Here is a 24,500-nt window from a genome sequence, read left to right as displayed (position 1 = left end):
CGAAACAGAGAGAGCGACGTGTGATTTCTCTTTGTACTCACTGAAGAGTTGAGGCCGACTCTGACTCTACTGCCTTGTCTTTTTTTTATATAAGCAGAGTTTGCATGCTGTAAATAGCCCGATAAGCCGGTTCCACTTTACGTTACAACGTAACCGTCGGTCTCTTTTGTGTTAGGGAAGCGGAAAATCTCTGTCAATGTCCCTTTGAGCGATTTTTTTGGACAACAAAAGCATCAGGTCCGGCGTTGATTCTTTTTCGGGGGGAATTTCAGTCATACATTCACAAGACGGGATTTTTCTGTGCGAAAAAACGAACAACCACAGATCGCTTTCCACCACCCTTTTATACTTCCACACCTCCGGGGGGAATCTTCTTTTTTTTCCCCAAACCGAGCGACAATGGCAGCTGTAACAAGTCCGGAGACGAGCCCTCAACCCCGGGTATATTTCCAGACGCCGGCCGGCACCACTGAGGAACCGGAGACACCGGTTCGGAAGCAGGGGCGAGTTACCGTCAAATACGACCGTAAGGAGCTGAGGAAGAGACTGAACCTGGAGGAGTGGATAATAGACCAGCTAACGGACCTCTACGACTGCGAGGTAAAGACCCCAAACAATAACCGGCCTGAAAACCGATCGAACCCAGCCTATTGATTAGGCGGCTCTGCTAATCTAAGTAAAAGGGCTCTATGCTGTTAATAAGTCAGTCTATCAGCTGCGGGGCTTGTCTGTCTGCCCAATCCAACAGCAAACACTTGATAAAGAAACATTAACAGGCCTTTTTGTCGGTGCTTTTGGCCTAGCTTCGCTTGTTTTACAGCCAAAACTGTACTCAAATCTTAGCCATACGCAAGTAGATGAAGTAATAAGTACCGGAAATATAAAGGAGCGTGAGCATTCAAAGCAGTTAATGTCACCGATTTATTTCAGTTGCATAGCAGCCATGTGGTGAAACTTCATGCACTCACCCACAGGTAGGCTAAATGTGGCACATGCTGCAGCTTTATAGCCTAATTATGTTCCAGGCAGCCCCAGCTCTTTGTTCTGATTGGCTGAAAAAAGGCTTAAAGCGCACCTGTGAATTATTTTAATCTATCGTTTGTGGACGGCCGAAAACGACTTATTGTAGCGCAGCAGCTGCTCGCCGACAGTCTTATTGTCTAATATGAGTGAGGACCATCATAAATAAAGGCATTGAGAGATAAACAGTTTATGTCTAGTGTCTGGTTTGGTGTTTGGTTCACGGGTAGGTTGGCTTGCTGCAGGTCCCATCGCACATGTTCCTGTCTTTTGTAACTGCAAAATTAGGCATTAGAGCAAAAGGTCAGGTTGGTTGAGGTTTCATCAGGCATGGGCAAATGGGAGAGGAATGACATGGTGTTGATGTGTCTGACAAGAGGCGTCTATTCATGCATCTTGACCAGGAGCTCTTTTTAAAGACGTAGTGATGATGCATGTGCATAACCATCAGCAGTAGCTGTTGTAGTGTTTCAGTGCACCTCAGCAAACCCTTGTGGTGACACATGTAGATCTGCATGTTTATAAAGTAACCTGGCGGCAGCTGTGGTGTAGCTGCTGGCGTCAGTTGTTGGTAAGCTCATGTCAACTCCACTGAGCTGGCATTGACCCACATTCTATTCCGAGTGTTGGAGAATACGACGACTTAATGGGTTTGAAGAATTTCCAGCAGCCGTACAAAGAGAAAAGGCAGGAGAGCACCAGGCAATCATGCGTTTAGAGTTTCAGCTGGAAAAAGTTGGGGCGTGGGGTCCTACCCGAGAAAGTTTTGATGCACTCATACAAACATAAAGGGAGGTGCTGATGGTTGCTGTAATGGCAGGGTTGCTGTAAGGTTGACTGTAAACACTAGAATATCTTTTCTTCAGTGGTCTGGCTGTATTTTTGTCTAAACATGACAGCCAAAAGTCCTTTTCAGAGAGTTACTATAACCAAATATTATACCAAGCCACAGGTAATCATATACTTACGGAAAGCTATAAACTAGTAATGTGATGTGAGAAATTCAGACTGAGCTCTGTGACTGCTTGTTTCCACAAACTTGACTCATCCTGTCAGCAGAGCATCTGTCTTGATGAACAATGAGACAGGGATGTCCTTTGACATGACATTTTGGACTTAGAAATGCTCGAGGAGGTCATTAACTGGCCCAGAGATTGGATTATTATGCCGTGTGTGGACCTTGAAGAGTTAAAAAAGTCTGAGTAAATGAGCTCAGGAGAAAAACTTGGCAGCAGCACAACTGGGCTTTTTTTTTTTCAATTACAAACCAGAAGACAAAGTGCTTTTTAAAATCTGATCTAAATGCAGATCTTTCTGTTTGGGATAAGAGTGATTTTAATTTGAATCCAAAGTGTACCCCAGGTTCACGATGACTGATATTTATCTTTCTCAGACTCTTCCTGTTAGTCATCTATCCCACATCCAAGCTTTATTCAACAATCCACTCAGTCATGCATGCTTGAATGCATCGATGATTTGCAGTTAGTCTACTTATCAGTACTGTGAACAGGGTAACACGGAGTCCAAAAAAACCTCCCAAAGAACATACAGTGACAATATTTGTCACTTTAACATGGTAAGACCTGAGCCTGACACAGATTTATTATGGCCAAGGTCACAGGCATATCAGCTAATATCATGTAAATGGGATATTAATGATTTATTTCACATTTTTGGACACACATTCCTCATTCGGCTCCAATGATGATGCCTATTTTTGGCTTTCGTCCGCATTAGTTCCCCCTTTTCATTGTCCCGATCCAGTCTCTGCCGAGGCTGTTAGACAACAAAGAGATTAATTTACAGTCGCTTCACTGATGGAGACACATTGGGCTCATTTAGAGTGAGAGATGTGGAGCACGTGCTGCTCAACAGTGTAACTGGAGAGGCAGATTTAGCAGGTCAGGGAGCAGACCGGGTTCTGGGAGAACCCTGCTCTCTGACAAAGACACGGGACATGCTGGGGTTTCACTGCCTTTTTACCTCCTTTGTGTCCCTGTTTTTCTCCCCAGATACTCCCTTTATCACCCTTCATTATTTCCTATCAATCAACGCCTGTTCTTCTGTTGTTGAGGCATGTTCCGGCTATTGATAAAACCACGTGGAGTTTGTTCAGCAGGGAATTAATTATGAGCTATTTACCCATTCATATAATCCCTTTAAAGATGCTAGAAGCAGTCAGCCAGTCATTTCTGCCAGCCAGCTCGTCAGATATTCACCCAGCCACTTAGTCAGCCAATCAGTCAGAGTTGCTATGGGTATTAGTGAGGAGCCGAGCCTATGATTCCATGGCAACAAGGCATGTAAAATGTTTATGTTGGTTAACCATGCAGTGGGAAAAAAAGTTGCATCAATTTAGTTAAAGAAAACTTTATAAAATTGCACCATTTGCAAAAAAAACCAACATTTTCCTTCCAGTAGGATTATAATTGGAACTGTTATGATATTAGCAGGGGCTTTAACGGCAGCTGATGTTAATGTGGCAGGTTTTTTTTGTGTGTGGAGGAAGCCCCCCCCCCCCCGGTTTTTGTTAAAGAAACCAGCAGAGCCGACATATAGAACTAGGGTTACTTCTATCCACTTCTGCAGTTGCAAGGGCATGTATAATGTAATTGTAGTGGACATTTTGGTAACAGTAATGTCCTCCTTGATCAAATGAATGAATTAGCGGTTGAAACGGTGAGCCGAAAGTTATCAGGAAAAATAAGAATGAACATCAACGATGATTTAGTTTAAAATGACTTCAAACAAAAGCATTTGGAACTCATCAGGTGGTGTTGATAAAGTGGATCCCGTGGTTATCTGATAGGGCTGTTGTGACATGTCTGGGGAAAAATAACGGTGGGAACAGCTGCAACAGAGCCTCCAGGTCCCTCAATCCATATCTCACCATTTATTTTTAAACCCAGCTGTGGTAGTTTATTATCAGAAAGCTTAAACTGGCCGATAACTGTCCGGCCGTGTTACCCTGTTAAGCACTGAAGCTTTGTGAATGTTATCTACACTTTCTCTGTTGTTGAGCCTCCATTCTATTAGTGGCTTTGTGTATGAAGTGCTAAGTGAGTTTGAGCTTACTCTGGGGAAAACGGCAAGTCCACAGCTCCGCTTTAAGTAGAATAATCAAGTTTCACTCCACTCATGGCATTATTTCCATGGTAACTACCCTGTTAAATTTTTTATTTGTCTTTAAAGACTTGTTTTCCCTCAACTCACTTATTCTTCTCAAATGTCCTGGAGCCAACCAGTAGCTACACAGTTAACTGTGAAACGAGTGGGTGGACCAATCCCTGAACTCGAGGGTCCTACGTGGCCACACAGAGACACACTCGCATAAACACAGATGGGAATATGAGTGAGAACAGAGGCAGGATTGGTGAGCAGGAATGCAACAAATGGGGGAAGAGAAAGGGGGTGAGAAAAAAAAGAGGGGATGGCAAGAGGAGAAGGAAAAAGTTGTAGGAGGAGGCAGGGAAGTCGGAGAGGGAGAAAATGTTTGTGTAACCCTGCTACTGCAGGCTATATAGACTGACAGTGCTTTATTCACTTCAAATATAATGTTGGGATACTGGAAATTGTTTTACTTTGTCTGCCAAATCCCTCTGATTAAAGCTCCAAATCAAAGTTTGATATAAACTCTGTTTATGAATTAGATTAATTGTCCAGAGCACTGTGTCACATTCACTGCTCACAGTTTCCCCAAAGTGTTTCAAAGCCAAGCGGGCCAATAGAGCATTAATCCCCTTTACAACATTTGGCTTGATTTTGTCAGAAGGTCAAAAAGTGTTTTTTAGCTCCATCAGTAGTTCTTTAAAACTACACCGTCGTGTCACTCACTCCCTGTAAGCAAGTCGATGTTTATACAGGGATCAGTTGATAGCAAAGTGTTAGCAAATTTAGGGTGTTGAAATCTTTTTGGAACATGTTATTTTCCCCCAGTGAGTCTCTGATGAAATACATGCTCTCAGCCATTATGAAGCCATCAGATGGTAATTAATGTAGAAGCAGCTGTCTCAGCTAATGGTCACAGTGGTTGTAAAAACGGACCTAAACAGTGGTCCTACAAGGAAGTCTGTTTAAAGTAATGAAGTTTCAGAAAAAAGCTTCTGACGTAACAAGTCAACAACAAAAGAGGAAATGGTGCTAGCTGAAGTGCATCAACCCCCCAGCCTAAAAATAGCGTAGTCGGTGTGCTTCTGGTTAAAGCACAACATTATCTTTGCATAGGAATTGTCCAAATTCAACATTAAAATATTTAATTAACTTTCACAAAAGCAAAATGACACGTGACACAGTTTAGGACAGATAAACGTTTCTAAATGAAAGGATCTTTCGAACTGAACGCTCCTCTGGCTGTTTTGTTGTTCTCATGAGGAAGTTTCAGGGATCATTACCTCATTTATTCTCACTTTGAGTTTGTTGGATCTCAACCATCAGAAAATTAGAGAAGCGATTGTTTCAAACAGGTTAGTAAGTACACTTAACATAGCCTGGTTTTGCATGTAAAAGGACACACGTGCACAAAGACACAGACGGTGTGCAACGTTCCTTTAAGCGTACACTTAAAGGTCTGAATACCAATCAGTATTACCCTGTCTCACAAGAGAGTGACTACAAAGAATGGTTGTTACACAGCGGGAGTGAAAGACTCCACTGTGACTCTTCTCCCCCCCAACACACACACCAATGAGTGCACACGCACACGTTTGCACGCAGATAGATGTCCACACATCTGGTTAATGGGTTACATGTGGTCCTACATGTTGAGCACACAGTTTTCTTTCTAGCTGATTGGGGGGAGGTGACTCAGCGTGTGCCTCAGCCCAACAAACTGACTAAGTGAACATTTATAAAGCAGCAAGGGAATAAATCAGCCGAAGTTAGAGAGGCGGTGGAAAACGGCCAAGAGTACTGTGAGAGACTGAAGATGTATGTTTGGGTGAGTGGGTTCAGAAGGAAGTTAAGAATGCCACGCGAGAGATGGCATGGATGCAGGATGAGGGGTTTGAGTCATTCAGAGGAATGTTTTAGATTGTTGTCACAGGAAGTGTATGAGAAAGACAAACACACACCACTTTCCCTCAAACATTAACGATTCACGCACATCTATCTTAGCAGTAAATCTGAAGCTGTAGAGCTACACTTGTGACGTTTTTAGTCAATATAGAAATGTGAGCTTCTTGGTTAAAATGAGACAACTTTTTGGCTTTACATGTATTGAAAAGGGTCACTTTTTGATTATTTTACAGGGTTGGGGAAATAAAACAAAATCATCCACTGGGTGCCATTTACTTCACTGCAGTGTAGCTGTGTAAAATAGTACTTTAGCTTTAGGCTATTCTTAGCATGTTTCACTTATTTTATCTGGAATGGAAGCAATAATTAGGTACATTTTATGAATAATGCTTATGAAAAATGTGTTTTTTTAACGGAACCCCAACTAATATGATTTGTATAGTTTATTAGATTAGCATTGGCTTTGACTGTATAGATGTGGCACTTCAAGAAACTCAACTTACTTTGTTTTAATAGTATTAGAGATAAAACTGTCACTCGTTGTCCATGGTTGTTAATGTCACAATGCACTATAGCAGTGACAGAAGATTTCTAAGATTTCTGAAGGCCACAGGGCCTCTGATCTCTGTATCCTGAAGTGAGGTCAATTTGGCTGTTGTCTGATCGCACTTTGAACCCAAGCAGTAGACTAAGTGGTGAAGAAAAAATTCCTTGAAATGTTCTCTCAGATGAGGAATTTCAAGAGGGGAAGCACCAATGGGGCAAAGTGTATGGAAACTGTGAAACTGCTTCCTTCCAGTGCTAAGAGCAGCTCAGAATGCGCATAAAGTAATGGTGAGCACTGTTGTTTGACACGTGTAATAAACTTTGAGGACGCTGAAATACTTTGAATTTCTTTTCTTTTCTTCTACTTTTTGAATTGCATTCATTTTTAGCAACATGTTTTAGTAAGAGTGGACATACTGAGGTTTGTAAGTCCTTCCTTTTTTTTTATCTTGTCTTGTTTTTATCAGTTATGTTTTGATCTTGTGTAAATGTGCAAGACCACATGCGCACAAGTATGTGACCAGTTTTATACACATTGGTGATTCATGCCAACCCGTCTTGATGGGCACAAGAAGCCCAGCAGTGCATTGCAAAAGGAATAAGAGAACTGCCAGCTGGCAAAAAGTACCTGTTCCAACAATATCCAAACCTGGCGTAGCAAATGTTTGCACTGAAATGCATAAACAGTTGTCAGATCTAAAAAAATATGCATGGTTAGTAGCAGCCTTTAATAAACATCAGTACTAACTTATGACTCCTTAAATTTACAGCTGGAAGCCTGGAAAATGAATTAAGAAGAGAGCATTGATGCTGGGTTTCTAGCTTTCTTTGGAACTGTAGAAGGGAGTCTTGCAAGAACATGTTTTAACATTTAGTCTTGTTGCTGTTGAACAATCATTTTAAGTGAGGATGTGTAGAGTTAGTGTGTTAAATTTTGCAGACCCTTTTGCTTTGTTCTTTGTCGCCTACCTTCACACATGCTTTTCTGTCATTTGTCAGCCGGTGAAGTTTTTACACCTTCCCACCATGTCAACTTTGAAGTGTTAGGCTTCAGTGCTGGCTAAGTGTGTCTGTTCAGCCTGTGTCGTAGAGTGTGAAGTGCTCAACAAAACCAGTCTATCTAAAGGATCTAAAGTCAAGTCCAACTTGATTATGGAACTTGATTGAATGCAGGGAGACTAGTAGTTACTTGTTCACTATCATGGGAAAGCCTGTTCTTGATTTGGTTCTTTTACCAAATAATTCTTCCCTTTGTGTTATATATATGCATATAATGGGCACCCAGTAAATGCTTGCTTCCATAAACCTAATTGTTGTTCAGGAACCTCTGTTTTCTGGCCAGTTATTCTGAATGGTTCTCAGTGTACAGTATCACACACTTTTCAATTTCCATTCATAATTAGTTAATTATTAATTCAAGACTACATGTGCTATTAGTAGCTGTTGTGTGAAAGCTCTCGCCCCCTTGAAGAGGCTTTTTAAAGTGAGCATGAGCATAATGGTGATGCAGTTTGCTACACATGCCTGTGTTATTATTGCATGTGGCTCCAGGGTGTTGTCTTTGCAATGGGGCTCTGGAAATGAGAGACAAACAACAAGGTCTTGTTACCATGTTTATTGGCCTCGAAAAATGATTAGACAACCAAGGCATGTCCCTATATACGACATCTGGGACAGAAGGAGGCATCAGATGGCATGGATTATTTGTATGGAGTTATATCACCATGAAATACGTAATGTCTACAAGTTGAGAGAGGTAACAAAGATGAGGAGAGGATTTCAGTCCCAAGAGGTGAATCGGAGCAGTTAATTTAGTCTCTGATGTGTAGTGTGCGTATATTGTGTTCGTTATCTTCCCTGTATACAAGATTCAGTGTATTATCATTTCACAACACATGATTACATGAGACATTTAAAGATGCAGTCCCTCAAAACTGTACAACAGAAAAGATTTAAAGAAAAACTACATGACCCTGACAGTGAGTTGCGAAGAGAAGCAGGGAGACATCTTTCGATTAACCAAAAATGAGGACTTGTGAGGGTGTTCTCTCTACCTGTAGGCACATTAACATGCTGGTATTAATCAAGTAAAACTGTTCTGAGGTGGGTTAGCTTCACTTTATTCTTGGCTTAGTTCCTTCTCTTTCTGGGTTAATCGCGCCATTTGTAGCAATCCCTGTCTGCTCTGGCTGGCAGAGGACACTGATTGCAGAGATGGCCTGGTGGTATGCTACCCTTAATCCAGCCACTACACTACATTTTGAATGTTAATGAGTATTTTTCTTTCTTAAGTAAGTCAGAAGTAACACATGCTTCAGTATGTAAGTAACAGTTGAAATAGGAAAATGAAAGAAATTGTTAAAAATTGAGGGAGTTCCCAGGTACTGAATCTCCATTTCTCGCAGTCACCCCAGAATATCTGGAAGATGATAAACTTGATGGATAGGGTGTGTTTTAATGTTAAGCAGCAGGAGAGACTGACAGCTATTTTTGGCTTCATCAGTGACTTCCTGACCTGCTGTCAGTCACTGGCACCCAGACGGCGACAGGCTTTTGGCAGGTTCCGCTTGCGTCACACGTCCTCAGTGACTTTACTGCTGTGAAACTTGGTTTAAGCATTCATGGGATCACAACATGGAGGACAGGAAAGACAACATGGCAGGATTCTTGGCCTGGATGGATGAAAGATGTGCAGACAGATGAACAGACAACTGGTGATATGATAAAGATTAACCTGGAACTATAGTATTGGTTACTTATGTTCTTTTTTTTGTAATTCGAGAATACTGCCAAATTAGGTGTAAATTAGTACTATAAAATACAAAGATACATCACTATTAATGTATTGTTATTTGTGTCGTTTTTTAATTGAACTTTAATTTCTATTAGTGTCAGAACAGGGAGAGACAATTGACCGTATTTGAGAAACGTGTCTGAGTGACAGGAATGTTTATAAGTTGCTGACTCATCAGGAAGAGTCGGACTTTCTCTCTCTACCTCACATAGTTACATTTGTATGATGTTAAAATAAGTATTTTATTGAGTGAACAAGTGTTCTTTCATTCACCAGGTGTCTTCTTTTACATAAAAACCTCAAGAGGATCAAGAGGAAGCTGACAAAAGAAGTAACACATGTTGTCACTCAAAAAAAATGGATACAAAGATCTACAGTGTTGTTTAGCTTGGATTTCCGTTGGATTATATCCTAGCGTGTATCTTAAATCCCTAAAAAGACTGTAGATATGAGTAGAAAGTCTCCCAGGAAACTGTTTAGCTCATTCTGTCAGCTGTAGAAATCTCACCAACACTCCAGCTGCAAGTTCAAACCTCAGAGAAGAGAAACACATTAATGAATAATAAATAGGGATGCTGTCTGTTTCATTCACTTAGTAAGCCAAACCATCTGCCTAGTTAACTAAAGATTAAAGTGTAAAATAGACCATGTACCGGGCTGTAAACAGCTTACTCATTTATTTCATATTTATTTCCTAATGGGGGCCAGAGTTATGCTTTGTAAAGTTTTGTTTTAAGTGTTCTGGAAATGTCACTGTTAAGTGTGAAAGAAAAGAGGAAATACAAGTTGGATATTGAAATAGTTTGTAAGGGAATTCTCTTTGTGAGGTTTCTTTTTTCAGATGACGCTCTGAGCATCTATATTTGATCCTCTTGTGATAATCTACCTGAATCTTCAGCTGAATGATTCAATATTACAAAAAACCAAAGCATTAACCGATTAGATTATCCATTGTGTTACTAGTGTTTGACAGCTCAGAGATTGTGTCGATGAATGAGAGGAGAATAATGTTCTCCAAACCCTTTTGGAATCCATATGGAGTACATCTCAGCATTGGCAGAATTATAGAAAAATGCTGTACAAACAGCAGATTAAAAGTTGATGGACTAAATATTTAAAAGGACCCTAAATTACCGCGTAGTCTGCTTTCCAACTGGACACCCAGAATAGATTAACAAGTTGTTGAGTGAATGGCAAATGAACAAGTAAATGTTAAGCCCATCAGTTGTGTCTGTCGTACTTGCCAAGAGTGACATAATGATAATCTGCAGTAATCCTTGTTTGTATGCATTCTGACTTTAATCTGCACGTAATCTCTTTTTTTTTCAGTCCAATTGTAGTGGCGTCGGCTCTTCTGGCCGGTAAAGGAGAAGTGTGTGCGTGGTGTCTGTTTTTCTGCGTGACTGATGTTTCAGCACTTTATATCATTGATTGCCTTCACCGATGACGGGTGCTTCACTGAAAAACAGGCAAAAACGTATTTGATGAAAAGCCACCTTGGACAATATGAACACACACATAGCATGCACACAAAGTGTTCTCTTTATCTATCTATCTGTCTGTCTATCTGCCCTTGTTCTGTTCTGCACCAATGACGTGCTCAAGAGGAGATGGAGGGTGAAAGTGGGCTTCTTGAGATACGGCCGCAGTAACATATTCCAGATGAGGGATTTTGTAATAAGAGTGGGCTGATAAGAAAGAGAGATGAATAATCTGTGCTTTGCAGTGAAGGCAGAGAGGCTATGTTGCATTCAGAATTTAAAAGGTTGAAGCCAAACTCTTCGTTTCCTTATCTTTAGCTTCCAAGCAGGGAGACTTTGTTGTAAAATTTAAATGTGTTGTTGAGCAAGATGTTTTGTCCTTTATTATTGGCTGCTTTTCACTCATTTTCAGTTCATTCCTTGTACCTGACTATTTTCAAAGGAATGTTGTTTTGTTAAGCCGCTTAACACAGACCTATGACTCATTCAAGTGTAAAACAGCTGCCTAACTCAAGGGATGAACTGGTGATGTGTCTGCATATAGCAGACAACTTGGCAAAGAACCAGTTTTAGATTGCATTCTTTGGCACTTTGTTAGTAGCAGCCTGTTGCAAAGACATGTAATTTGTTTCCATTTATTTAGTTGAGTCGAAAAATACCAAAGAAAATAGCATTAGCTGAAAACTCCCTGAACTGTATATCCCTGTGGTGTGCGCTATGGCCATAGAAATTTAGAAAACTGGATAAGTGGAGGTCTAAGGAAGAAGTGGCAGAACTAAAACACTATGAACAGCAGATGTGAACGGTCTCTGAGCATGATGTCAGATCAAATCCAGCAAAGATCTGGCACAAGACCTGAAATATGCATCTGCACCTTCAGTTGATCCATCTAATGTTCACTAAAGCCCACATCAGACATGGTCTCCATGGAAGGGTGGCTGTCAAGAAGCAGGAAACGGGTCTTATGAAGGGATGAATCCTCCCTGGATCCCAGGCCTCAGCATTACTGAAGCAGTGTGGGATCATCTGGACAGAGAACAGAACAAAAAGCAGCCAACATCCAAAGAAGAGCTTTGGGATGTCCTTCAAGAAGCCTGGAGAACTATTCCTGAAGACTACTTAGAAAAAATGACAGAAAGCTTCTCTAAGAGAGTTCAAGCTGTGTTGAAAAATAAAGGTGCTGAGACCAAATATAGACTTTCAAGCTCATTAGAATTGTACAAACTCTGTCTTCTCCCTATATACTGTATTTCCATTTAAGTTTGCAAAGTTTTCAATAAATCACTGCAGATATTTCCTGTTTCCTGGGAATATGTAAAGAAGCTGATTAGTTGGTCAATTAGCTAGTTATCAAATGGATTGCAATCAAACAGTCATTCATGAGTTACAGAAGATGAATCTTCTGAATTTGTCTTCAATTTATGCAAATCTGATCCAAATCACATTTTTCAAAGGCTTTGAGTGAAATTCAGATCAGATATCTAAACTTATTAAATGAATGTGGATGCTAAACGGCTACTTGCAGCAGTCAAATCCAGTGCCACAGCAGTGCTGAGCGGTAATCTATACAGCTCTTGGCATAGTGCTATGAAGGACGACGTGGAGACAGAAACAAACGGCTTGCTGGCACTTTGGGAGCTGGTTTTTGTGCAAGCAAAGCCGGAAGGTGCCTATCTCCACCAGCATACGAATACATCATTAAAACAGCAAGCCATGCAGATAATTTGATTATGTCTGAACACATAAGTACGACGTGACCTCTTGCATGTAACAGCAAACTGTCTGTGCTGAAGGTCTGATTGTAGAAATAAATCTGGTTTGTGTTCAGTCAAAAGCTTTAGCATCGTCATGTTAACAAAATGATTAAGCCCATAGTGCCATTGGGATTTATAAAAACAGTTTAAACAGTTACACAACCCTCGCTTATACCATTAGCCAATTGTCTTCACAACATTTGAATGGTTCTGAGCAAAGCTTTAACCATTAAGTTACACATTTTCTTAAAAAAAAAAAAGGCAGTAAATATTTAAAATGCTTCACTCGGGATCTGCTAAACAGTGACCACTTAGTAAATGAAGAGCCCACAGGTTAAGTCACTGTTTCAAGTAATACGCAATGATTTGTGTCTCATATTTTTGTTGTTCTTTGGATGTAAAGAACAGAAACAAACCGTGCCATCGTGTAGTTGTTTGAAAGGAGCGTGCAGCAGCAGCTCCACGCAGTTGCCAAAACGGTACCAGTCTGTTAACCCAGGGCTGGTTGTGACCCTGAGGAACCAGCAGAGCATCTCAGCAGAGAAGCTGCAGCACAGACGTGTCCAGTCAACACACAAAAACCACCGGACCGTTCCGCCCGCACAAACAAGCTGATGTTTAACTTATTCAAACACGCAGCAGGCGTGACTATAGTCCACTTTCAGGGGTCGATGTTAGGTTACATTCTCCATTTTTACATGGCAAGTTCCAAAAAAAGTTTGGCATTATACACAGCCATTCACTTGGTAAGAAAACTGTTAACACTGCATCACAGTGTCCATCAGTTGTATATCAGTTGATTTAGCTGAGTGATATCACCACTGCTGTGGTCAATTTCTGATTGCACTAGTGCAACCACTCTGTCAGACCGTCCTATTTACATAAAGGTTTCCTGGCCTCATGAAGATCAGTTAATTTGAATGTCCCCTGCAAGATCTCTGATACAACCCACACAGCACCAGGACACACATTAGCATGCCCAACTCCCAACCACCAGATTCCAGAGGATCTGCTTCCTTTTACTTTGCATGACAGGGCTGTTTGCATTTTATCTGTGGACTGATAGCAGGAAGGCTGACATGGCTGCAGAGTTAAAACAGATGGTAGGTGCTGGTAGGTTGTGTGAAATGAGTTGTTCATGAGTTGTTAAAAAAACAAACTTTTTATTCAGTGGAGGGGGGGAATCCCTACTGCAAACCCCATTCAAGGTGTTAAAGAGTAAGGACAATATGACAAATCAGAGTTATTAGATTTAATTTTCTAGTTTCTGTCCTGCCTGCACGCTGGTTACAAACAGGCTTCTTCTGTTCATCTGTTCAGCCTGCAGCTCTTTGTCTGCTTTCCATATGATTCAAAACAGGACATCATTTTCTTCCTGTCAGGAAGTACATCCAACTGATTAGACGTGCAATAGAGATGAAGATCAGCCGCGCACGCAAACAAAAGGTGCACAGAAACTCACACACAAGAAGTCGGACTGGATTAAGTACATTGCATTGATTATTGATAGCTGTGGTTTATGGTTCATGGCTGCATGCGAGCAGCCAGTCACCACTTAGATTAATTATGGGTATACACACACACACACATGCAAGTATTGCTAATGTCACTCAGCTAAGTCTGCCTTCTTCAGGAGTTGAGCGCACTCAAACACAATGACACCATTACACCTCCCCTCCCCCATTATCTCCCAAGGTCCTGCGCCCAGACAGGAAGTCACTGCTCATGTTTTAACCCCTTCAGCGTTGAAGTGAGCAAAAAGAGACTTTGGTCAAGCTGTACGTTCAGCTTGTAGAAAGGAGATCCTAAAGGGGAAGCAGACAGTAGTGAGCTTGTTATTATAAGCCCTGCAGATGCCTGATAAGTGTGTGTGTGTGAAGGAGATAGAAGGGAGATGGAAAGCAGCAGGCGATGACTGACACAGTGCATCCCTAATCCCTGCACCCTTGTCGACCTCTCAGTGACTCCCTCTGCCTGTCTCACTCTCTTATAAGTGCTTTAATGCCTGCGGCGAGGTGGTCCGAAAGCAATGAACAGCCCTATTACTAACACACCGAGGTGAACCTGGACACCAGCTAGAGAGGAAGGCTGTTAAATGAGACACAGAAATAAAGAATCAGTGGGAGAGCGTAAGACAGGAAGCAAGACAGAGCCCAGTATTTTTCCACTACTTCCATCCTGTCCTCACCTTCTGTGTCAGTTTGTCTGTGGTAGGCAGATGACCAAAGGCCAAATTACCAGATGAGCCACAAGGCCGTCATGAATTACCGCCTTGAGAGATGGCTGCAAGGCATCTTTTGCTCCCGGCTTCTTTTCCGTCATTTAGCAGATGAACATGTTGTAACTGTTGATGTGGCAAATCTCTAAGGAGGCTTGTTAATCTTATTTTAGTAGTTCATATTTGTCTTGGAAAGTAATGCTAGGCTCTGTGAATGCGGAGCACCTTTGTTCTTAGTTGGTGTGTTATGTTCCTGTGTTTGATTTTGGCTCAGCCGTTTGCTCTGTTGCATATCCCTTCATGCTCAATCAATAGTTCATACACAGGCCTGTACGTGTATTTGATGTCTGCGTTTGAAGATGTACTGTCTGGCTTATGTGTGATGCTTTGTGCTCCAGCTGATAGTTAAATCCTTGGCTGAGACAAAACAGTTGTACATTTTAGCCAGATATAGATCCTAACTAGTTTACACACACCAGATAGCAGACATTTTGTGGCCTAATCTGACCTTCTTTAGGGACAGTTAAGGTACTGTCAGGCGTTAGGTCGCCCAGACATGGCCCAAAGGGCACATGCTGGTCCTAACCTTGGTTATAGCATGCGTTGTGTGGGCCAGATGTTGTTAATCGACTTTGACACGGTGCAAAGTCTGGGTCCATTTTCTCTGGGTCCAGAGGCCTGGAGAAAATGTAGATTTGGATCTTGTCTGGCTGGATATGTGGCTGAGTTTAGGCAGGCTCTCTATCCCTGAGTCAGCACCATCATTTAAGACCAAGTATGTGCCAAACAACAGGGCAGATGTGGGCCACATTTGGATCAAACTTTCTTTACTATTTGTTATATATCTCAATCACGCCTGTGCTCACATTGCCTGCTGAGTGTTTGTGCATGCATGTCTGCAACTTGTCACAGCCAGTGCCCTCAGATATGTTGTTCCTCTCCAAGGGTGTCAAGTCAACCAGCCTTGGGTAATGAGGCACATACACAAAATACAGAATGAATTCTCTGAACCGCTTGCAGTGATCTCATAACAAAGTCATGTCTAACTGCTGAAGCGTGCAGATCACATACAGAACGGTCTCTGTGCAGTGAGAAGAGATAATAAACAAGAGTAGTTTATAAAATAAGCTGTAAATGTGTCTGTTCTGATGGATCTATTGAAAGGACTTCTCTACAATTACCATTGTGCAGCGCCACCAGGCCTACTTTTCCTCCTTCTTCCCTTTCCCCTTTCCTCCATCCTGTCAGCTCCAGCCATTACTTCCCTTTGCTTCCACCCCCCCCCCCCCCCCCCCCCCCCCCCCATCTTTCTGTGGATCATGCCAAAGCACTGTTTGTGTGTTTTGTTACTGAAAAGGCAATTGGCCATTCTGTAGTCGGTTAGTTATTTTTGTCCTACTTTGTTACTGAGGCAGCAGAAAAGCAAAAGTGGCTATTCATCATCCAACTTTTGCTACGTTCTTTATATTTTCAACTCTGCACAGTTGCTTCTTTTGTGTGTCACTGTATGCTCACACACGGTTTACACACATCTTACCAAATGAATCAAAGATATAGTGTGCTATCACACGCTGTGTAATCCTTGTAGGTGGCCCTCTGTGACCTACTTACATTGTTAGTCGTGTGTCTAAACACTGGGACTACTACTGGCATTTGAAAGGCTACTTTATATTAATATAAGAATTTCTTCCCCTTTAATATTTTTTAATAGCCTCGAGTAAATCGCTGGCACAATGTTGGAAGTTTTAGCCAGATCTAAGATTTGAAATCAATCCAGGCAAAAACTAAAACTGACAATTGCTCTGTGTCATTACTACCGAGAAGCCAGGATAAACCTTTTTTTGTTATACAAGGACACTGAGGCACTTGCATGTGTGCAGCTTATGGTTTTCAGGTGAAAGAGTCCACTCTATTACTGGGATGTGCGCACACACATTCAGTTTTCACACAGCACGCTCTCATACTGTCACATCTCATTCTGCTCTGTTCTGCGGGAAGCCTCCAGACGAGCGCTGTGTCTGTCTGGTGCTCCCTCTCAGTGTGGTGGTGGTGGTGTGTGAATCATATTTGCAAGCTTGTCAGTAGCAGTGTAATTAAATTCAAAGGCCACATGGCTACAATTGGGCAATATGCCAGATTGCTGTATCAGTTTGTTTCTCAGGTGATGCTGGTGATTTATACCCTGCAGCGGTTGTGTAACTGTAATGCAGATAAAAGCCTTGCTTTCTCTCAAATAAGACATCACCTGGGGCCACTGCACATTGAGAGATGAAATTGCAGCCTTAAGTCCAGCAGACCAAGCATTTTCAATGACAAATCCTGAAGAAATGTCTGAACAAAGGTTGTTTAAGGAGCAGAATGTGTTCTGAACATCAGTTGTGTGAGAATGAATTCGAAACATCACTTATGTTCATCGTTGCTGTCACACAGGCCTGTTATGATGCGTGCTTTTGCTTGGACCATATATTGTCCAAGAAATGATGACATTTTGTTTAAGACAGTGTTATGCCATCTGATGTCGGTCTCGTATATGATATAGTATGAATAAACTACAAGTAAAAATCTATACACCATTTCCAAGTGCAATCAAGTATTAATTCTTAATATTTAGGCATTTGTGTGATAGAAAAATGCACATGCCATTTGTTTTCCAATGCCTGGTTTGTAGCGAATAAAGGGGGCTTGTAATGTTGTCAGCAGGTGGTGGTAAAGACCACTTTGCTCGAAGCTGTAATGAATAGAGTTGTGTTTACCAACCGAAAACAAAAATTCAGGGAAAAACAACCCCAAAATCGAGTGTAAAAAGCCTCATTCAACCTTTTCTGATGCCCGACTTCGTAGTACGCATCAAAAAACATTAATGGAAAAGCAAACATGAAATCTGAGTCTGAAAAAATACTAACACATCATTTACAAATGGATGAAGGAGCAGCACCATCAGAAAACGGGTCTCAGCACATGTTTCGTAGAAAGATAAAAGCCTACATTGTGTTTCGGCCTTGTTGGCTAAAGTAATAATATCCTTATGTAAACAATAGGATGATATATGAGCAAGTGTTCATATAATAACATTAACCAGATCTCATTGCTAAATACAGCTGTGGGAGTTTTTGGAGCAGGAGCTCTGAGGCGTACATAATCCAGCACCTGAGTACAGAACGTGTTATCAACCCGCAGACACCCATCCAAGTGTTGTTTTTTTGGTTGTACTGTACTGAGTCAAGGATAAAGCAGAACTCCCCTCCTTTATGTCCGGACCTGTTTGAATTGTTCCACACCTCACTGCTTTGTTTACAAACCCACAGAGCATGCCAGTGTCTTGTATCCAGTGTTTATTCCAGACCACATCTGCGGACAACAGTAAACCCCCTCCAGACTCTGTAAGTCAGTCTGGAAGATTGTTTTGGAAATCCTCCCTCGTGATTCCCCGCTTTCTTTGTGTCTCCTCTCTGAAGCCTGTCTTCCGGCCTTTTTCAACATCTCCCTCGCCTCTCCCCCTCGTCATCCTCCTCTCTTTCAGCGCGCTCAACTCAGCTGCTCCCTCTTCTCGACACGCTCCTTAACCTCTTACCTTCCTTCCTCTTGGCGTTCCCTCCCCCCCCCGTCATATTAGATAGCTACAGTAAACAAGTAGCTTTTATGCTTTTTAGTAGCCTGCACGTTACATTAAACATGTCCTCTAAGGATAGAGATGTAAAGTATGAAATGTAGACATAAAATACAGACTCGCAGCAGATTCTTCTGACTCTATGGTTATTCTTTCTTGCCTTCTTTCCTGCCGAGAGAAGCACATGTTTGTGTCAGCCTGTGTTTGCCTTAGTATATCTGCGATGAAAGAGTGTTTAGAGTCAAGGCCTTTTCAGTCAGTTTTTTAGAGATTTCTGTTGAAGTTTTCTGCCACAACACCATGTGTGTTTCAGGGATTAAGTGTGTTTGATAGTGTGTACTTTTTCCTCATGTTTTTTGTATGTTGCCGCCTGCGTTGATGCCTGCTGTATGTCCTCATGTAGGTTTGCGTGTCCATGTGTGTGCGCGGCTTTGCCAAGAGTAAGTCTGTCTGTCTGTCTGTCTGTCTGTTGCAGTATCTCACACACACAGGCCGTCCTGCTCTGAAATAAATCCCTGCACCTCACCCTTTACACACACTTCAGCTCAGACTTATTAACTCTCATTTTTATAATTCCTTAATCCATGTGTGTAAGATGTGTGTGACGTTGAGTTTTCAGTGGAAAAACTGACTGCTCTGTTAATCCGACATGCAGCACGGTGTGCCTGCCTGCCTGCCTGTGCGTTTGTGAGTCTCTGTGCGTGTTTGGGTGGTGAGATGGGGGGCAGTCGGGCAGGTGCAGAGACAGCTGGTGTGGGCAACTCCGACCGAGGGGGAGGACCGGAGCGACAGTGAGATTCCTGGAGAACGACATAAGTATAGGGTTGCAACTGAGCTGCAAAAGAGGGGGAAATGAGTGTTTGTACGAGTGTGCAGGCATGTGTTCTTGTGTCGTACCACTGTGACAAAGAACACTGAGCCAGTGTGAGAGAGACAGATGGGGAAATGGGAAAATAAGTCAATTTTTATCGAGCAAAAGATTCAAAAGAGTTGACTGGTTAAGGAGTGAAAAAAGACGGAAACAAAGAAACTCCCAGTGAGCCCAGTTCCCTTTCTCTTTTTTTAACAACCTATGTCTCCCTTGGAGGAAAGCAAGTTGTTAAACTAGCCACCAGAATCAGGCGCTAATATTGATGCTGGAACTGAAAATGTGAGCATGTGTTTTTATTTACTGCAGTTTTTTTTTTTTTTAGTAACGGATTACAAGCCAATTTTCAATAGATAGAACTCTGTAACTTTGATGATTTGAAAGAGAGTTTCACAGCCTGTTTTCAGTTGACAGACCAAGCTTTGCCCAGTGCACTTTCTGTTGAAAACACTAAACATTAGAGAAGGGAAATCGTCTTCAGAAATGAATCTCTCAGAATCTGGATGGTCGAGTTGAAGGTGTTGGCGCTCCTCTCCAATGCAAACCTTTAGAGACCTTATCATGTTATAAACCAAGATGTAACTGTTACCAGAGAAAGGTATTCCACTTTTTTCTGTAATAGAAGCGTATTTATCTGTAACCCAACTCCATGGAGTTGGTTTGTTTCTAATGTACTGCTGAGAATAACCTTAAACTTAAGCATTTTTGAGGAATACACACAGTAATCGTCTAACAGAGACTTTGATGACTGGACTGATGGCTGTTCTCATGTCTGTGCTGCCAGTTGTAGCCTGGATAGGTTTAGCTAAGCTTGGAGCACTGGAAGTGAGAGCAAATGACCAGCCTATTCCAAAGATGATAAAACAGCGGGTCATCACCTCCTAAGCTGGGTAATATATTATATATGGACATTTCAACCACAGCTTTAGTCATTTTTCACACACTGGACCCAGATGTTGCTGTCTTGCTTACACTCATTTTGCGAAGTTAAGCCACGTGGTTGCTTCTGGGTACGAGAAGCGGCGTTTTCAGCTTACTCTCTGCGATCGAGCAAATGAGACATTTCAAACGATTCCTTTTTGTCTTGTCATGTGCTAAGATTCGAGTTTTGGCTGTATTATTTCATAGCTTTCAGATTCCTAACTTTGGGAATCATTCTAACCTGTACAGTAGGTAGTTCTTCTGCCTACAGTCCTCTTCCTTCTCTTCACTGTTTCACTGCCTCCTTTCATTTCCTTTTAGAATTGAAATTGAACAACTGGCATTTCTACAGACTGTGTTCAGAGACGAACAACCATTGCATTTAAACGGATGTTTTCTTTTGTCTTTCTGCCATTGAAAATGAATGTTGTCGTGTTTCAAAATGCTATGTTCAGAAAAGCTGTCTGCCTGCTTATTTCTTTGTCTCTCCTCTCTTTTTTCTGTCTTCTACAACATGTGGGATGGACGTGTGTCGCCCTCTAGTGTTAGGAACTGGATATTTATCAGCAACATGTCACAAAGAGAGAAATGCCATAAACCACAAACCCACGTAACTTGAAGCCAACTGATAGACAGGAGGATGATGATTTATTTCCACATGTCCATGAAGAGGTTGAGTCAGCTGTGGTGATTTGTATGGGAGGATTCTGTTTGTGTTGTCGCTCATCCTGCTCTCCTTTTGTCTTCTCTTGTTTCATGTGCCACAGGAGGAGGCCATTCCAGAGCTGGAGATAGATGTGGACGAACTGCTGGATATGCCCAGTGATGTTGAGCGGGCAGCCAGAGTCAAGGTTAGACACACATATACACTTGTGCCAAAGCACAACGTGTGCGTAGAGACACGCCTACAAGCAAGAAAACAAAGCATTTCATGTTATGTTTCGCTCTTTAACAGGACTTGCTGGTTGACTGTTTTAAACCAACTGAGGTAAAGTAGCTTCACTCTCTTTCTCAGTCGTTCTCTCCTCTGACTCTTTAAGTTCACACCTCATGTGTTGTGATTTTCTACGTGTCTTTGTAGGACTTCATCTCAGAGCTGCTCGACAAGATCCGAGGGATGCAGAAGCTCTCCACACCTCAAAAGAAATGATGGCATCCCTCCTCGTCCCGCATATTCCCTTCCTCATCAGCTCTCACCTTTCGTCTTCCTACTGCACCCCACTCTTTTAGTTTAAAAGCAGCTTTCCTCCTCTGAAGATCATGAAATCTTACAACTGAACCTTGTTTCTGCTTCTGGTCAGACCCTCTGTTTTCCTGCACAGTTGCTGGGATCGAGCCCCAGATGTCGCTTTTTCTTCTTCTTTTTGTTGTAATTTTACATGTTTGAACTTCGCTCATTCTTAGAAATCTATCAACAAAGAGGAAATAGCAAAGAATGAGGCATTCTAAAAGCGATTTATCGGGCTTAATCCAGGCCTCTCCTTTCCTCTCTTTTCTACTGCTGCATCTCTTGCAGCCATTATTTGGCTCTTCTCTTCCTCATCTCAGTCCTTTTCCTCCCACCCTCCTCTGCACCACCCTCCATCTGTCTGAGGAGGAACAGCAGAGGAGCTGAGTCCCATAATTACTGAAGGCAGGGCGGCTAAGAGTGGGAAGAAGAACAAGAGAAAGAGCCGGCTGCAGCCAAAAAAAAAAAGGGGGGGGGGGGGGGTTAAAGGGTAAAGATGTGGATGAAGGGTTGGAGGAAGGAAGCAGGGATTAATCAATGCTTAAGCCTCCACCAATGAGATTCTTTATGTTGTTTTCATGTGGTTTAAACTTGTAAATGACCCAGCTACCAATCATAAATATTTTTGTTTTATCCTGATTTGTTTGAGGGCATGAGGATCATCACTTCATATTTTTATTTTTTTTAGCTGTTTTGGAGGGTCAGTTCAGTCTTTGTTAACTACTATTGTTAATTATCCTCCTTAACGGGAGGCATTGCTGCAGTGGTGCATTTAAAGACTTGTCTTCTTTTTGGTGTTTCTGTTGAAAATACAAATCTGCACTGTGTCATTTTGGGGGAAAAAAATCTGAACCTCTGACCACAAAGAAGAAAATGTATGTTTAGTTACAGCAACTAGGAAAATTTGATGCCTGGAAATGGTGATTGAACCGTTAAAAATAAGTCACTGGTTGGCTGTGGAGGCCGTATGATTGGACCGATTTTAGGCCCAAAAAAAAAATCAAAAAAGAAGAAAGACACTGGGGGAAAAAGGAGAGAAAAAAAACATTTTATTTTGAAGCTAGACCAGAAGTAGGTTTGTTTAGGCTGAATGTGAATTTTTGTAGAATAAAAGGTATGTTTTCTTTCCTCAAATGTGTAGTACAGTCACTAAAGGCTCCTCTGAAGCCACTGCTGTCCAGCCTGCACATACATATGTATGTCTGTGTTGCTAAATGCTATTAGTGTGTGTTGCTACTTAATGTACAGCAGCATCTGAGTATGGAGTGTTCATGGGCCTGTATATTCTGCTGTTTTGTGTGACAGATTTATTTTTTATTTTTTAGAATAGGACTGGTTCCTGTTTTGTTTTTTTTCTTTCTTTTTTTTTCTGTCTCACACACACACACACGCACGCTCGCACATCAACAGCCCAAAAGGTGAACCTAGAACAAAGCTGCCTTTTTTTATCTACAGAATCCCAACCTGTCATCTCTTCCTCACCATTTCTTATATTTTTAGGGAAATTGTTGGCCATCACAACATGTTTTCTGAACACATCGGTTCAGGACGGTCGCTGTGGAGCGCCCCGCCTCACCGGTCATATCAGCAGACGTGCCACTAAGATGTCTGAACAGGTGGGGGTGGGGGCTTGGGGTGGAGGAAGCATACTGGCAGGCACAGCTGCCCCTGACACAGATGTGCACGAGCACCAGGTGCAGGGAGAAAGCCAGAAAGACCCACAGTTGTCACAAGGTTTGTGTTCCTTGCCAATCACCTCAATAAAACCGCCATCTGTCTCTGATCCCTGGCCAATCAGATCAGACGCTGAAGCTTAGTGGTCAACGGCAGAAGGAGGAATATTTGCTGCGATTCCTGTGACTGATTTCTAACACCTGCCGTGACAGCAGACTCCTCTCGGCGCACACTTTGCCCTGTTTTTATCCTGCTGCTCTTGTCATTTCTCCCTGGCATCCCCTCCTTCCTCTTCCCATTCCTCTCTACACTCATCACCACCCATTTTCTCCCCCTTTCCTTATTTTCCTTTTTTAAACAGATGTTGCCTTAGGTATTATTTATGTTACACAAACCAAATATACAGGAGACCTTTTTTTTTTTAAAGTAACTCAAACTGTTGTGTTACTGAGCAAAACTACAGCGTGTGGAGAATCTTGGATCTTCTGTCGCTACTTGTTTTGAGATTGCTTTTTTTTTCTTTTTTAGCAGTGAGTGTTTAATACTTAGGCCTTGATACAGTGATTCTGTTTAGATAAACAATGATATTTACATTGAGCATTTGAATACTGGTCTGTTTTTATTGTGATCATGACACTTCTTGATGCCAGGCCTTGGATTAACATGTAGTTAAACAAAAATCCATTCAGAAGCATTTTGGTGCGATTGCTTTTGCCTTCTCTGTGATGTTTCCAGATTGGGCACTGCAGGTTTTCCATTGGTCAGATGTGTAAAGCAAGTTCAATCAGTGGCTGAATTTGAGTGGATTTTCATCTTTTAATCCAGGTTTGGATTATAACTTCTTAGACTGTTATTGACAAGTCTATTTTGTTTTTTTTTTACTGTTGGGGACAATTGCAAAAAATGATATATACTGATTATTACCAATGAGGCTAAATGCAAGAGCTAAACCACACTTTTAAGGAGAGGTGGTGGTGGTGTTTTTTTTTTCTTTTCTTTTTGACAATGATTAGACAAACCAACAAACAAATGTAGCAATATCAACAACAGGTCTTGTTTTTGCCCAATTTTGTTACACTTTTATGCAACTTTAATAAAAACAAGTGAAATTAACTTCTTTTGTCCTTGTTGTTTGTCATTTCCCTGCATCAGAACATATTTATAGATGAAACTGCACAGTTCAGTTGAGTTTTATGTGCATTAATTTAGGATTTTTATGTACATTAATTTTTTTTGTACTAATTTCCCTTGAAGAGGGTTTTTGTACAGAACTGTCACAGTGTTGCATTTAGTGCTCATGCATGCCATGTCAGTATTCAGCGTATGAGAGGGCACAAACTGGTATAAAAACAATGCCGACCTTTGTTTGGTGCTTT

General features: G+C 41.6%; 1 protein-coding gene across 1 annotated transcript; it reads left to right on the top strand.

Annotated features, from left to right (window-relative positions):
* ppp1r14bb (protein phosphatase 1, regulatory (inhibitor) subunit 14Bb) lies at positions 1-24,237 on the top strand. The gene is made up of 4 exons (XM_072376879.1): positions 1-600; positions 20,990-21,073; positions 21,178-21,210; positions 21,304-24,237. The coding sequence occupies exons 1-4, from the start codon at positions 400-402 to the stop codon at positions 21,370-21,372; spliced, it is 387 nt and encodes a 128-aa protein (XP_072232980.1). The 5' UTR covers positions 1-399; the 3' UTR covers positions 21,373-24,237.
* Positions 24,238-24,500: the final 263 nt, after the last annotated feature.

This window comes from Leuresthes tenuis, unplaced genomic scaffold (genome assembly GCF_036924035.1).
Source record: "Leuresthes tenuis unplaced genomic scaffold, fLeuTen1.0.hap1 SCAF_22, whole genome shotgun sequence".
In the NCBI taxonomy this organism is placed as follows: Eukaryota; Metazoa; Chordata; class Actinopteri; order Atheriniformes; family Atherinopsidae; genus Leuresthes; species Leuresthes tenuis.
The sequence above is the reverse complement of the archived record's forward strand: the minus strand, read 5'-3'. Positions and strand labels throughout refer to the sequence as shown.